Source organism: Salvelinus sp. IW2-2015, linkage group LG35 (assembly GCF_002910315.2).
Source record: "Salvelinus sp. IW2-2015 linkage group LG35, ASM291031v2, whole genome shotgun sequence".
In the NCBI taxonomy this organism is placed as follows: Eukaryota; Metazoa; Chordata; class Actinopteri; order Salmoniformes; family Salmonidae; genus Salvelinus; species Salvelinus sp. IW2-2015.
In genome coordinates, this window is record NC_036874.1 from 16,353,381 (window position 1) to 16,370,039 (window position 16,659).

The following is a 16,659-nucleotide window of genomic DNA, read 5'->3' on the forward strand; positions in this document are numbered from 1 at the left end:
ATGGAACTGGAATCTTTCTGTACAAATACACGGACTGGATTGCGGAATAACGTTCACAACATTACATGTACGACAGACATTTATTTTCTGTACTTGTGCTCTTTTGAATATCGGCCTGCATTATTTGCATGATTTTCTATGTAGCAGAGATTCTCATGCAAACACAACAACAAATCCGCTCTCAATTTTCTTTAAATGCGACCGTGTGTTGAGCAAACACAGCGTGTGTATTATCGATGCAACGCGACTGGAGAAAGGGGCTCTAGCCTGTCTCTCTTGTCACACTGCACTCAGTCCGCATTCATTCACACAGGCACGAGGCTCGCAATGCCCCTGAGCAGTCTTTAAAGGCCCAATGCAGTCAAAAATGTCAATATTGTGAAATTGTGAAAATCATGATAATGCCATTTTAGTGTAAGACCTATTTGAAAAGAACGTTTGAAATTTCAGCCTGTTGCGTTAGGATGGAGTTTTGGCCTGCCTGGTGACATCACCAGGCTCCCGAGTGGTGCAGCGGTCTAAGGCACTGCATCTCAGTGCTAGAGGTGTCACTACGGACCCTGGTTCGATTCCAGGCTGTATCACAACCAGCCGTGATTGGGAGTTCCATAGGGCGGCGCACAATTGGCCCAGTGTCGTTAGGGTTTGGCCGGGGTAGGCTGTCATTGTAAATAAGAATTTGTTCTTAACTGACTTGCCTAGTTAAATAAAGGTTCAATTTAAAAATAAAAATAAATCACCAGGCGGTAAATTAGTTAATAAACCAATAAGAACCAATTCCAAACCTCTGCCAATAACAGGTAGTTTATGGTTTTCCCCTCCCTACCACAGTCCTAGCAATATTCTTGCTTGAGAAATTGCTCTTTGCTAAGAAGCTATTTTTGTTTCTTTTTGACCATTTTAATTGAAAACTGTCACAGTACGGTGATTTTATTGAGATAAAAACAGCTGCAGTGGATCTTTCAAACAAACACACACAAATGCAAGTCATCCTGCCGCACAGCTGTCTACTTACACACAGATACCCAGAAGTTTTCTGCCCATAGTGCCCCCTCAGATTTGTCCTGTTTTTTATTTTTCAGATGTTAAATGAAATACTCAACTTAATTTTTAAGCCCACGCTTTATCATTATTATTTATAAAAAAATATCTCTCAGCTGTATTTTGCGGAGGGGCCACACACATAAAGAGGTATGCTTAGATAACCCATGGAGAAAAATATCCATTGTTTTTACATAGAATTAGGCATAATAATTATTGCTCTAGATTGCAGGAAAATGCTGTTTCAGGTGTTTGAAAAGTCCACCCCTGGATTATACCACCCAAAGTGCTATATACCAAAATTCAGCATGCGTAATGTACACCACTTAAACTGCCTTAAAGGGTCTTAGACACATTCTCACACACTTCCAACCGCTCAGGGTGAATGGATACACACCACTCAAATGGCTGTGTGGCTGTTTTTATATATCGGTTATGTCATCCAAGATGCTGCCGGATCAAGCCAGTACAGCTCACTTGGAGTATCTTTTTTCCTTTCAACATCTTGAATAGCTACTACGTCTCTGCTGCATCTGATGTGCATCTACCATCTGATGTTACACGTATTGAATTACGAAGAAGGGGCCCTCTAAAAGTTTCATGAGCTTCAATGCCGTCCGTGACAGTAGGCAGAGGGGACTCGACGAGTCGACGTTGATGCAGTCGTTATCTCTGGGATAGCATCTTCCAACCTAATTGGCAATAGGTCATGTAGTTCCCTGATGTGTTTCCCTGCTCATCCAGTCCCATAAACAACAGTTCCCGCCGGCAGCTTTATTATGTCCCCTCTGCTCTTAGTTAGAGATGTCCTCATCGTCCCTCCCCGCTGCCTACTCAAAGTCATGTCACACTTGGCTCTCAACTTTTTTGAAGTAATGGTACACTATTGTGTATTATAATACTATTGTACAGTATTAGGATATGTTTACCAGTTGTTTGTGTAACTTTGTTCTTTGGAAGATTCCTTACCATTCCTTACCACATTCTTATCCAGAGCTCATGAATCCCAAAAACTGATTCCAAAGCAAAGCGTCTGTCTGTCTGTCCTGTCTGTCTGTCTGTCTGTCTGTCTGTCTGTCTGTCTGTCTGTCTGTCCTGTCTGTCTGTCCTGTCTGTCTGTCTCTTCCTTACCTTGAGGTTGTGTCTGTGAGCAGCGTCCAGGACGGCCGGCACCAAGTCCTCTGTGGGCTCCCCGTTGTCATCGGCCAGGCCCGGAGGATACCAGGACAGCACCAGCACCCCTAGACCACACAGGACAAGTCTCTCTAAGTCTCCACACAGGACCTTTCAGGTTGGCTATACCCCACACAGAAATATAATTAACTAGAATGGGGAAATAAAATGACTAGAAAGGGAAAAGCCCCTCATAGCATGGCAATTTTACAATACACCCAATATGGCTGCTGGTCCACCTATCACAGAACATTGACCTCAATGGGATTGTCCATTCTAGTCATTCTATTTCAATGACCACACATCTCTGATACCCAATCCTGAACCTCATGATGTCCCTGTTACACCATTTTAAGTCGTATTGGTCAGTGTGATGTTGACATTGATATATGTGATAGCTGCCTACATCCCCTAAGGGTTCTGGATTGGCTTGAAGGACTTATTGATGTGATCGCTGCCAGTTGTAGGCCTACAATAGGATCTCTATGGGCCAACATCCCTCAAGAGTTCCACTGACTTCAATGACTAACTTTGATGCATATAGTCTACATATTCTGCCAGACGTACAGTTGAAGTCAGAAGTTTACATACACTCAATTAGTATTTGGTAGCATTGCCTTCAAATTGTTTAACTTGGGTCAAACGTTTCGGGTAGTCTTCCATAAGCTTCCCACAATAAGTTGGGTGAATTTTGGCCCATTCCTCCTGAAAGAGCTGGTGTAACTGAGTCAGGTTTGTAGGCTTCCTTGCTCGCACACGCTTTTTCAGTTCTGCCCACAAATTTTCTATAGGACTGAGGTCAGGGCTTTGTGATGGCCACTCCAATACCTTGACTTTGTTGTCCTTAAGCCATTTTTCCACAACTTTGTAAGTATGCTTGGGGTCATTGTCCATTTGGAAGACCTATTTGCGACCAAGCTTTAACTTCCCTGACTGATGTCTTGAGATGTTGCTTCAATATATCCACATAATTTTCCATCCTCATGATGCCATCTATTTTGTGAAGTGCACCAGTCCCTCCTGCAGCAAAGCACCCCCACAACATGATGCTGCCACCCCTGTGCTTCACGGTTGTGATGGTGTTCTTCGGCTTGCAAGCCTTCCCCTTTTTCCTCCAAACATGACGATGGTCATTATACCCAAAAGGTCCCATTTTTGTTTCATCAGACCAGAGGACATTTCTCCAAAAAGTACGATCTTTGTCCCCATGTGCAGTTGCAAATCGTAGTCGGGCTTTTTTATTGCGGTTTTTGAGCAGTGGCTTCTTCCTTGCTGAGCGACCTTTCAGGTTATGTTGATATAGGACTCGTTTTACTGTGGATATAGATACTTTTGTACCTGTTTCCTCCAGCATCTTCACAAGGTCCTTTGCTGTTGTTCTGGGATTGATTTGCACTTTTCACACCAAAGTGTGTTCATCTCTAGGAGACAGAACGCGTCTCCTTCCTGAGCGGTATGAAGGCTGCGTGGTCCCATGGTGTTTATACTTGCGTACTATTGTTTGTACAGATGAACATGGTACCTTCAGGCGTTCAAAAATAGCTCCCAAGGATGAAACAGACTTGTGGAGGTCTTGGCTGATTTTGGCTGATTTCTTTTGATTTTCCCATAATGTCAAGCAAAGAGGCACTGAGTTTGAAGGTAGGCCTTGAAATACATCCACAGGTACGCCTCCAATTGACTCAAATTATGTCAATTAGCCTATTAGAAGCTTCTAAAGCCATGACATCATTTTCAGGAATTTTCCAAGCTGTTTAAAGGCACAGTCAACTTAGTGTATGTAAATTCTGACCCACTGGAATTGTGATACAGTGAATTATGAGTGAAATAATCTGTAAACAATTGTTGGAAAAATTACTTGTGTCATGCACAAAGTAATGTCCTAACCGACTTGCCAAAACTATAATTTGATAACAAGAAATGTGTGGAGTGGTTGAAAAACGAGTTTTAATGACTCCAACCTAAGTGTATGTAAACTTCCGACTTCAACTGTATACTGTTATGGCTCATTTGGCATACATTGCTTGCGTTGCACATTGCTCGTGCTCTCTGTCTCCTTTATTCCAACAGGCAACCATTCAACTGTATCTTTATCCAGCATAAGTGATGCCTCATATCTGAGTGATGAAATATGCCTTCCTACATGCAGTTAATCTTTTTGCACTCTGGTTTAATCGTAAGTGTGAGTATCTTTCAGTACACACATGAAGTGACAGCTCATAAATGTCTATGTTGCAGCCAGAGGAATTGTTTCCCACACACTCATAGAGGGGAATATCAAAAACTGTTTCTGTCAGCCAGCAAGGCAGGCATGTCCACTTTGGTCACAAGCTGTGTGGAAAATTTTATTGCAATTTCTAAAAAGCCATGGTCACATGTATTAAGAAGTTATGTCCGCACTATTCATTTTATTATGGGCTCCTCGCGGAGTGGAATCAGTCAAGGCTGCAAGCAGGATATTATTTGAAATTTTTGATGGTCTTTGTGCCAGTGGCTTTAATTAAATTGACTCCTTTTAACTAAGCACATTCAGTTGGCCTTTCTGTGTTCCATCTGTCACAGTGTTCGGTTTAAGGGGAAGGGAAGGGAAAGAAATGGGAAGGGACGATTATTTTCCGGATGGTGTACAATAACCAGTTCAGCCGAAGGCAGACAACATTAGCATGGCTCGATTGGCTGCCACATCAGTCGTTTTCACACTCAACTCCAAGGCATCATCACTCCCATTTTGGTCAATACAAGTAGCTTACATTTTTCGTTGAAAACATAGGCTACTTATTTCAGACAATGTACATGCCACTTCCGGTAATGTTTTCAGTGCTGACCTTTGCAGTGGACAGTCATGGCCACTTACTGATAAGACTTAAGGGCTCCTTCTACTGACTGATGGATTTTCAATAACTTTTTAGAGTAAGTGTAAGTTTTAGAGTAAGTATTCGCGCGGCCTGACGTTCATCTGTTTGTATGTTCGATCTCAGTGAAATACAGATAAGCAGTAAACACATATTATTCAAGTGTTCAATTGTTCACATTCAAGATGGCTTGGAAGTGGATGTCAAGATTAACACCGTTCTAAAACTACTGTGAGAAAAGGCTTGTCACGACTTCCGCCGAAGTCGGGTCCTCTCCTTGTTCGGGCGGCGCTCGGCGGTCGGCGTCGCCGGTCTTCTAGCCATCATCGATCCACTTTTCATTTTCCATGTGTTTTGTCTTGTTTTTCCTCACACCTGGTTTCAATTCACTCAATCACTTTAACCCTCTGTTCCCCCCATGTCTTTGTGTGGGATTGTTTATTGTAAGTGCTTGTGCACGTGTTTATTGGTGCGCGACGGAGTTTTGTACCTAATATCTTGTTATTTTTATGCTGTTGGTTTTGCTATTAAACTGCTCCGGCTATTACCAAGTTCTGCTCTCCTGCGTCTGACTTCCCTGCCATCGGTTACGCACCCCTTACAGAATCCCACACCACCTATATGGAGTCAGCAGGAGCAGGTGCCCCTGGAATAGGGGTGGAGGAGCGCATCCGGGAGCATGCGGCAATGCTCCACCATCTCGGCGATGCTCCACCATCTCGGCGCCGCCATGGACCACGTTGTCCAAACTATGGACCGCTGGGAGAGACAGGGAGTTCCTCCAGCGCCTCCACCAGCACAACCAGGGTCTCCACTACTCGCCCCCCCCTTCACCCAGTTCCAGTGGGATTCGTCTCGCTCCTTCCCAAGGGAGTATGACGGGGCGGCTGCACACTGCCAGGGTTTCCTGTTACAGCTCAACCTTTACCTGGCAACTGTCCACCCGGCTCCTTCAGATCGTGAGAAGGTGTCCGCCCTCGTCTCGCGCCTCTCTGGGAAAGCCTTGGAGTGGGCTAACGCCGTGTGGGGAGAAGGAGATGCGGCGCTGGACCATTTCGAGGATTTGTGAACGTCTCTTCCATCTGAGGCAGGGGACGAGGAGCGCCCAGGAGTTCGCCATGGATTTTCGGACCCTGGCCGCCGGCGCGGGATGGAATGATAGGGCCCTTATCGACCACTATCGCTGCAGTTTGCGCGAGGATGTCCGTCGGGACTTGGCCTGTAGGGACACCACCCCCACTTTCGACCAGCTGGTGGACCTGTCCATTCGGCTGGATAACCTGCTGGCCATCCACGGATGTCCAGATCGGGTTCTGTCGGTTCCATCCCCCAGCACCGCCGCTCCGGTACCCATGGAGCTGGGAGGTGCTGTGCGTAGGGAGACTGGAGGAGGTTCCGGCTCGTGCACCATCTGTGGCCGCAGAGGTCACACTGCCGGTCGGTGCCGGGTTGGTTCCTCTGGGGGTCGAGGCAGCAGGCAGGGCACTCTGGCGTCATCCCAGGTGAGCCGGCACCCTTCTCACCCAGAGCCCTCTGTTGCACACATGGTTTTGTATGTTTCTTTCCCTGAGTTTTCCCCGCATTCCCAGCATAAGGCGCTTGTCGATTCAGGCGCGGCTGGGAATTTTATAGACAGATCGTTCGCCCTAAGTTTAGGGATCTCCATTGTTCCCGTGGCTGTGCCCTTCCCCGTTCACGCCTTAGACAGTCGACCATTAGGATCAGGGTTGATTAGGGAAGCGACCGCTCCTCTGGGTATGGTGACGCAGGGTGGTCACAAGGAGAGAATTAGTCTCTTCTTCATTGACTCTCCTGCGTTTCCCGTGGTGCTAGGCCTACCCTGGTTAGCTTGCCGTGACCCCACTGTTTCTTGGCAACGGAGGGCTCTCATGAGGTGGTCGCGAGAGTGCTCGGGGAGGTATTTAGGGGTTTCCGTTGGTGCTACTACGGTGGAAAGTCCAGACCAGGTCTCCACCGTGCGCATTCCCCCTGAATATGCCGATTTGGCTCTCGCCTTCTCCAAAAAGAAGGCGACTCAATTACCACCCCATCGACGGGGCGATTGTGCGATAAATCCCCATCGACGGCGGCTATGGAAACATATGTCTCCGAATCCCTGCGTCAGGGGTACATTCGGTCCTCCACTTCACCCGCCTCCTCGAGTTTCTTTTTTGTGAAGAAGAAGGAGGGAGGTCTGTGCCCGTGTATTGACAACCGAGGCCTAAATCAGATCACGGTGAGGCACAGTTTCCCGCTAACACTTATCGCCACGGCAATTGAGTCAATGCACGGTCCGCGCTTCTTCACCAAACTAAATCTCAGGAGTGCTTACAACCTGGTGCGTATCCGGGAGGGAGACGAGTGGAAGACGGCGTTCATTACGACCTCAGGGCATTATGAGTACCTCGTCATGCCGTACGGGTTGTTTACGCACGTCTTCCGGCACTACGGGGTGCCTGAGGATATACAGTGGGGAGAACAAGTATTTGATACACTGACAATTTTGCAGGTTTTCCTACTTACAAAGCATGTAGAGGTCTGTAATTTTTATCATAGGTACACTTCAACTGTGAGAGAAGGAATCTAAAACAAAAATCCAGAAAATCACATTGTATGATTTTTAATTAATTAATTTGCATTTTATTGCATGACATAAGTATTTGATACATCAGAAAAGCAGAACTGAATATTTGGTACAGAAACCTTAGTTTGCAATTACAGAGATCATACGTTTCCTGTAGTTCTTGACCTCAGGTTGCACACCTGCAGCAGGGATTTTGGCCCACTCCTCCATACAGACCTTCTCCAGATCCTTCAGGTTTCGGGGCTGTCGCTGGGCAATACGGACTTTCGGCTCCCTCCAAAGATTTTCTATTGGGTTCAGGTCTGGAGACTGGCTAGGCCACTCCAGGACCTTGAGATGCTTCTTACGGAGCCCCTCCTTAGTTGCCCTGGCTGTGTGTTTCGGGTCGTTGTCATGCTGGAAGACCCAGCCACGACCCATCTTCAATGCTCTTACTGAGGGAAGGAGGTTGTTGGTCAAGATCTCGCGATACATGGCCCCATCCATCCTCCCTTCAATACGGTGCAGTCGTCCTGTCCCTTTGCAGAAAAGCATCCCCAAAAGAATGATGTTTCCACCTCCATGTCTCACGGTTGGGATGGTGTTCTTGGGGTTGTACTCATCCTTCTATTCCTCCAAACACGGCGAGTGGAGTTTAGAGCAAAAAGCTCTATTTTTGTCTCATCAGACCACATGACCTTCTCCCATTCCTCCTCTGGATCATCCAGATGGTCATTGGCAAACTTCAGACGGGCCTGGACATGCGCTGGCTTGAGCAGGGGGACCTTGCGTGCGCTGCAGGATTTTAATCCATGACGGCGTAGTGTGTTACTAATGGTTTTCTTTGAGACTGTGGTCCAGCTCTCTTCAGGTCATTGACCAGGTCCTACCGTGTAGTTCTGGGCTGATCCCTCACATTCCTCATGATCATTGATGCCCCACGAGGTGAGATCTTCATGGAGCCCCAGACCGAGGGTGATTGACCATCATCTTGAACTTCTTCCATTTTCTAATAATTGTCAACAGTTGTTGCCTTCTCACCAAGCTGCTTGGCTATTGTCCTGTAGCCCATCCCAGCCTTGTACAGGTCTACAATTTATCCCTGATGTCCTTACACAGCTCTCTGGTCTTGGCCATTGTGGAGAGGTTGGAGTCTGTTTGATTGAGTGTGTGGACAGGTGTCTTTTATACAGGTAACGAGTTTAAACAGGTGCAGTTAATACAGGAGTGGGCAGCGTTCGTGCCTGGGCCGAGATGGCTCAGAACTCGCTCCGCCACTCCTCCACTAACCTCTCCCCCTTCCAGTGCGTACTAGGATACCAGCCGGTTCTGGCGCCTTTTCATCAGAATCAGACCGAGGCTCTGCGGTGGACGACTGGTTCAGGCGCGCGGAGGAGACATGGGACCCCGCCATGTTCACCTCCAGCGGGCCGTGCTGCACCAGAAAGCCAGCGCAGACCGTCACCACAGTGAGGCCGGGTCTGGCTCTCGACCCGGAACCTGCTCTTCCGCCTGCCCTGCCGGAAGCGGGTCCGCGGTTTGTGGGGCCATTTAAAGTCCTGAGGAGAGTGAACAAGGTTTGTTATAGGTTACAGCTTCCCCCTGATTACTGTATTAACCCCTCGTTCCATGTGTCTCTCCTCAGGCCGGTGGTGGTTGCCCGCTCCAGGAGTCTGAGGTGCGGAGGTTCCTCCGCCCCCTCTGGATATCGAGGGGCCCCGGCATACTCCGTTCGCTCTATCCTGGATTCGAGGCGTCGGGCGAGGGCCTTCAGTACCTCGTGGAGTGGGAGGGGTACGGTCCGGAGGAGAGATGCTGGTTCCGGTGGAGGACGTGTTGGACCCTTCAATGCTGCGGGAGTTTCACTGTCTCCGTCCGGATCGCCCTGCGCCTCGCCCTCCGGGTCGTCCCGAGGCCGGCGTGGTCAAGGGGGGGGGGGGGTACTGTCACGACTTCCGCCGAAGTCGGGTCCTCTCCTTGTTCGGGCAGCGCTCGGCGGTCGGCGTCGCCGGTCTTCTAGCCATCATCGATCCACTTTTCATTTTTCATGTGTTTTGTCTTGTTTTTCCTCACACCTGGTTTCAATTCCCTGAATCACTTGTTGTGTATTTAACCCTCTGTTCCCCCCATGTCTTTGTGTGGGATTGTTTATTGTAAGTGCTTGTGCACATGTTTATTGGTGCGCGACGGGTTTTTGTACCCAATATCTTGTTATTTTTATGCCGTTGGTTTTGCTATTAAACTGCTCCAGCTATTACCAAGTTCTGCTCTCCTGCGTCTGACTTCCCTGCCACCGGTTACGCACCCCTTACAAGGCTGCTGGTGGGCTTAGGTGAGCGTGCGGAGCTGTCCACTACAGGAGTGCTGAAATAAACTGGCAGAGCGCAAGAGAAGTGAATAAAATGAATTGTGTGGCCATAACTTTTTAATCCATGGCTTTTTAGATATTGTAATCAAATATTCCACACAGCTTGTGACGGACATGGCTTGATCAATTAGCTGCATGCATACTATATGTCTGTGCCAGTGGCCTGCTGTGCTGGCTGCTTGACAGAAACCGTTTTTGATATTCCCCTCTATCAGGGTGTGGACAATCATTTCTCTGGCTGCAACATATGCATTTATGAGCTGTCACTTCATGCGTGTCCTGAAAGATAAGCACCATTACGATTAAAAAAAGGGGTCTAAAGAGTCACTGCATGTAAGAAGGCATATTTCATCACTCAGACATAAGGCATCACTTATTCTGTCTAAGGATATAGTAGAATGGTTGTCTGTTGGAATAAGGGAGACAGACAGCACGAGCAATATGCAACACAAGCAATGGATTCAAATGAGCCATAACAGTATACATCTGGCAGAATATATAGCCTATATGCATCAAAGTTAGTCATTCAAATCTTTGGCCCATATATATCCTATTGTAGCTGTGCTCAAAGTAGAACAAATTGTTAAAACTTTAAAGTTAACTGGACAGGCAGTGCAGCAACACAACTAATACGAATGTTAAAACGTGTTTGTATGTTTCAGTATAGAATAACCACTGCACCTTTGCACTCTACCTGCAGCAGCCGCTCCAATCTGCTCCATGTGTGACTCCAATACATCCGGATCTCTCGAGCTGTACGGACCGAGATCAGGGTAGAAACTGGAGCCTATGTCCTCCGGCGGCATATGCCTCCCTTTCGGGTAACTTGCGGCGATTTTGGGGTCCCAATGTGGCACGAGGACATGGTCCCAGTGCATGTATTTCCCATCCATCAACGGGTTCCCGTACCACACGCTGTAGAATATGTGGACGTCGTAAAATATGGTTCCTTCAGGTCCCGAATTTGATAAAACGACTTTGGCGCGCACCTGCCCCGGGGAGGAGACGACGTCTTGAGACACCGAGCGCCGGTCCATCCTTCCTCCAATCATCGGCAGGAGGCCCAACCCCGGGGCCAGGTCTGAGAACCCATCGCTGGGCTTCAGAGTTCTCAAACCCATCATGGTTCCAAAAACGAAGAGTGTAAATAAAAACAGAGCTATGCACGCTTTCTTACGCAGCCTGGCCATTGCGGATAGATTGTCTCTCAGATGTGATTCCTGCTGGAGTGAACCGGGGGTTCGTGGTCGGCTGAAGTCAGCGATGTGGATAAGACTTGCTTTTCTCCAAACGTCGTATAGCCTATAGGCAGTATACTATAACAGTTAGCCTATCTTACAAGTTCACCTACTACACTCTGGAAAAGTATACAATGCAGGCCTTCATATAGACTATTCATAAATGTAGTCGCTGTCGGGAACGCAGAAAATGTATAACTTTATGATTAATAGCCTAATAACTATTAGCCTACATGATTGCGGACGAAGCCTAGTGGTCGCGTTGCATGACGCAGTGGAATCTGGCATTGCATTTAGATCTGAGTGATGTGAAATTATTTGTCTCTTTATCAGGTTCTCAAGCGGAGTTAACTTGCTCAATTCAACCAGTTAACAGAATACGTTGTCTTAAGGAGCCCACTTTACCTTGTTGTAGTGGAGAATGTGAAATAAGGATTCATGGCACATTTTGATTAGTTTTCCCCAATTGCAATGGTGAAGGCTATACCACCATCTGATTATATGCGCTTCTGGAGAAAATGTGCACATTTCGAGTTAAGAATAGCCTCCATGTCAAGTGATCAAATCTCTCTGATATCTTTCTATCGTCTATAGGCTACAGTCAGACGTTGGCTCCTGATGGCTGAATTGTTGTCACTCTGTTACACTATTTCGCTTTTCGCTGCTACGCTATTTCGCTGCTGGCTCGATGTATCGCCTACCTAATGCTTTACATTAGGCTCGGAAGTAAACCCACGTAGTGACAGCAACGAAAACGTTCTAAATTCAATGCAACAAGATCCTGGACGTGCACACTCCGTGGTCGCTGTCCATGGTAGCAATACGCCATCAGCGATGGCTGCTTTTTACCGTCCATGTTTTGCTACATGGAGGCGGAGCTTTGGCCGGCCTGGTGTTATACTGAGATTTGTTTTACATTATGTTTGGCGCAAGGGGACTGATGGATGGCAACTATAGGCTATGCATGTACCTATACAAAGTAGGATATTGGAGCCTTATTGATGATGATAATAGACTGTAAGTTACATACACAATAAGGCCAGAGTTGCAAAGTTGCAGTGTAGCCTACAGGATGAACCTACAGGATGAACATGCTGTCAAATGAACAATGAAGCCATATAGACTCCAGTCTTTAACTCATAACTTATACTTAATGCCTTCTTCCTTTCCAGTGAGGTGGTCATCGGTGAAAGTGGTATTGCCTTAACTCTTAACAGTCTAAGCCCTGTCTAAGCCGGGGGTCTACTAAGCTAATTTGAATTGTTTTAAGGTCATACCAAGGACAATTTTGCTATTTGATTTTGAATTTTAAGACCCCTTGAAGTATAACAAAAATATATTTAAAAAATTATTTGACGCAAAATTATTTTTGGCCTAACTTCTATTAGACCATATAAACGCATTGCATAACATATTCACTACACGGGACAACAGCGAGTCCCAAAAAACATCTAGAGGAAGTTCGTTCTGAAGTGTCTGTCCTATATCTGAGAAATATATAAGAAAGACCAGGAAACGTATATATATATATATACACACACTACTGTTCAAAGGTTTGGGGTCACTTAGAAAGGTCCTTGTTTTTGAAAGAAAAGCACATTTGTTGTCCATTAAAATAACATCAAATTGATCAGAACTACAGTGTAGACATTGTTAAAGTTGCAAATGACTTTTATTGCTGGAAACGGCTGATTTGTAATGGAATATCTATATAGGTGTAGAGGCCCATTATCAGCAACCATCACTCCTGTGTTCCAATGGCACCTTGTGTCAGCTAATCCAAGTTTATCATTTTAAAAGGTTAATTGATCATTAGAAAACCCTTTTGCAATTATGTTAGCACAGCTGAAAACTGTTGTGCTGATTAAAGAAGCAATAAAACTGGCCTTCTTAAGACTACTTGAGTATCTGGAGCAGATTCATTAAATAGTACCCGCAAAACACCAGTCTCAACGTCAACAGTGAAGAGTCGAATCCGGGATGCTGGTCTTCTAGGCAGAGTTGCAAAGAAAAAGCCATATTTCAGACTGGCCAATAAAAAGGAAATATTAAGATGGGCAAAAGAACACATACACTGGACAGAGGAACTCTGCCTAGAAGGCCAGCATCCCGGAGTTGCCTCTTCACTGTTGACATTGAGACTGGTGTTTTGCGGGTACTATTTAATGAAGCTGCCAGTTGAGGACTTGTGAGGCGTCTGTTTCTCAAACTAGACACTCTAATGTACTTGTCCTCTTGCTAAGTTGTGCACCGGGGCCTCCCACTCCTCTTTCTATTCTGGTTAGAGCCAGTTTGCACTGTTCTGTGAAGGGAGTAGTACACAGCGTTGTACGAGATCTTCAGTTTCTTGGCAATTTCTCTCATGGAATAGCCTTCATTTCTCAGAACAAGAATAGACTAACGAGTTTCAGAAGAAAGTTCTTTGTTTCCGGCCATTTTGAGCCTGTAATCGAACCCACAAATGCTGATGCCTCAGATACTCAACTAGTCAAAGAAGGCCAGTTTTATTGCTTCTTTAATCAGAACAACAGTTTTCAGCTGTGCTGACATAATTATAAGGGCACAAGGCGAGACCCAGATGCAGACACGGGAGGCAGATTGTTTGAGTCTTTGATATTTATTATATCCAAAAGGGATAGGCAAGAGAATGGTCGTGGACAGGCAAAAAGAGTCCAGGAGGTACAGTGTGGCAAGCAGGCTCGAGGTCGGGGCAGGCAGAATGGTCAGGCAGGCGGGTACAGAGTCCAGAAAACAGGCAAGGGTCAAAACCGGGAGGACTAGTAAAAGAGAATAGAAAAGGCAGGAGCACAGTAAAAACACGCAGGTTGACTTGTATGTACAAGACGAACTGGCACAGAGAGACAGGAAACACGGGGATATATACACCAGGGATAACAAGCGACACCTGGAGGGGGTGGAGACAATAACAAGGACAGGTGAAACTGATCAGGGTGTGACAATAATTGCAAAAGGGTTTTCTAATGATCAATTAGCCTTTTAAAATGATCAACTAGGATTTGCTAACACAACGTGCCATTGAAACACAGGAGTGATGGTTGCTGATAATGGGCCTCTGTACGCCTATGTAGATATTCCATTAAAAATCTGCTGTTTCCAGCTACAATAGTAATTTACAACATTAACAATGTCTGCACTGTATTTCTGATCAATTTGATGTTATTTTAATGGACCAAAAATTTGCTTTTCTTTCAAGAACAAGGACATTTCTAAGTGGCCCTAAACTTTTAGTGTGTAGTGTATATATTTTTTACATGTATTTAACCACTTATTTTTTTGCCACTAAACAGACTCCATATATACTTCCACACATTTTTTTAACTGGTACCGGGAACCTTCAGATTAGTCTTGTGAGGCCTGTGGGCATAGTTTTGTAGGCCAAACCGTTCGGACTGTACAGGTGATTTTGTGAGAAGACCAATTTTTGGGGGATGTCTCATGGTCTGACAAACATAGCACTAGCTCTGCCACCTTTCACCACAGATGCAGAATTGCGACATCAGCAGATGTGGTGGATTGAGGCGCATCCAATGCAAAAAAGATATACATCTCTACCTTAAAATGACAGATTTTTATGGGGATATTTTTATTATGCTAATTCGATTTCCACAGGGGCGCGGACATCGACTCTCACTCACTCACACACTCACACACAGACAGTATGAACTCATTAGCTCATTGGAATATTTCTAACCTTCGTGAAAGGGGAAAAAGCTCCAGGGTGTCTGTCACATCGTTTCAACATCCTCATCAGCAGCCGTACGTCTACCTACAACGGATGAACCGCAGCGCAGCGTCAGTACATCGGGTGTCAAATAAGGGCACATAAGAGTAGGCATAGGAAACAAGGGCTGTTGATAACGCATAGGGACTGATGCTTGTTTGTTTGCTTTTGTTCATTGGTTTGCAAAACTTCAAAAGCATCATCAAATCAAATCAATAATCAAATCAAATTGTTTTTGTCACATGCGCCAAATACAACAGGTGTAGGTAGACCATACAGGGAAATGCTTACAATCCCTTAACCAACAATGCAGTTTTAAGAAAAACTACTGAAAAATAAGAAATAAAAGTAACAAATAATTAAAGAGCAGCAGTAAAATAACAATAGCGAGGCAATATACAGGGGGTACCGGTACAGAGTCAATGTACGGGGGCACCGGTTAGTCAAGGTAATTGAGGTAATATGTACATGTAGGTAGAGTTATTAAAGTGACTATGCATAGATGATAACAACAGAGAGTAGCAGGGGGGGCAATGCAAATAGTCTGGGTAGCCATTTGATTAGATGTTCATTATTATTGTTTGGGGATAGAAGCTGTTTAGAAGCCTCTTGGACCTAGACTTGGTGCTCCGGTACCGCTTGCCGTGCGGTAGCAGAGAGAACAGTCTATGACTAGGGTGGCTGGAGTCTTTGACAATTGTTAGGGCCTTCCTCTGACACTGCCTGGTATAGAGGTCCTGGGTGGCAGGAAGCTTGGCCCCAGTGATGTACTGGGCCGTACACAACTTGACTTTCCTGAACTATTTGTGTGTGGATATTGTAAAAAAGCAGATTTAGGACTACTGTATTATACTGCATAAAGCCAGCCGTAGAACATTTTTATAAGACTATTGTGTTTATTAAGTAAGCTACGGGGGTTCAAAAAGGGTTCTTCAAAGGGGGGCAGCCGAAGAACCTTTAGGTTTTATAACTGAGTGCATGGCATTCTTTCAGTCTCGATCCTCCCAGAATGAATCTCATCAAGCATCATAGTAGGGTATTCCTTCAAAGTGCATCTGATCATTTTGGAAAGTCAAACCTACACACTGTTTTCGTTTTAATGGTAGGGGGCGGCCTACTGTATAACCAACGTGTATTGTGTGGTCATTAGCATATTATCTCACCAATTCCACATGGCAAACCTTATCTGTATTGTGGAAGAACTACACTGGCCTCTAGTGGTAGATTATATTTGGCTCACTGTGCGTCATTAACATGAACATCCAGCATAGTGTGCTCAACTCTAAAAATTCTAAAACAACTCAAGGACGAGATCTTCACTCTCATTTATACCGGGGCATTTTAATGGGAGAATTGTGAATGGATCGTTTCCTCTTTTTAACTATGTCTTGGTAGGCCTGTGTATGTGTACGTTCACAACTACAAATACCTAGGCGTCTGGTTCAACTGTAAACTCTCCTTCCAGACTCATATTAAGCATCTCCAATCCAAAATTAAATCTAGAGTTGACTTCCTATTTCGTAACAACGTCTCCTTCACTCATGCTGATAAACATCGTAAAACGGGCTATCCTACCGATCCTTGACTTCGGCGATGTCATTTACAAAATAACCTCCAACACTCTACTCAGCAAATTGGATGTAGTCTATCACAGTGCCATCCGTTTTGTCACCAAAGCCCCA

General features: G+C 45.6%; 1 protein-coding gene across 1 annotated transcript in view; it reads right to left on the reverse strand.

Annotated features, from left to right (window-relative positions):
- Positions 1-12,258, reverse strand: part of LOC111959042 (glycoprotein endo-alpha-1,2-mannosidase-like protein) — a 36,975-nt gene extending 24,717 nt beyond the window's left edge. The window contains exons 1-2 of the mRNA XM_070437359.1: positions 10,692-12,258; positions 2,173-2,282 (exon numbers count right to left, since the gene is read on the reverse strand). Of these exons, the coding sequence (XP_070293460.1) occupies positions 2,173-2,282; positions 10,692-11,187 (606 nt within the window). The 5' untranslated portion in view covers positions 11,188-12,258. The remainder of the gene's footprint in view (positions 1-2,172; positions 2,283-10,691) is intronic.
- Positions 12,259-16,659: the final 4,401 nt, after the last annotated feature.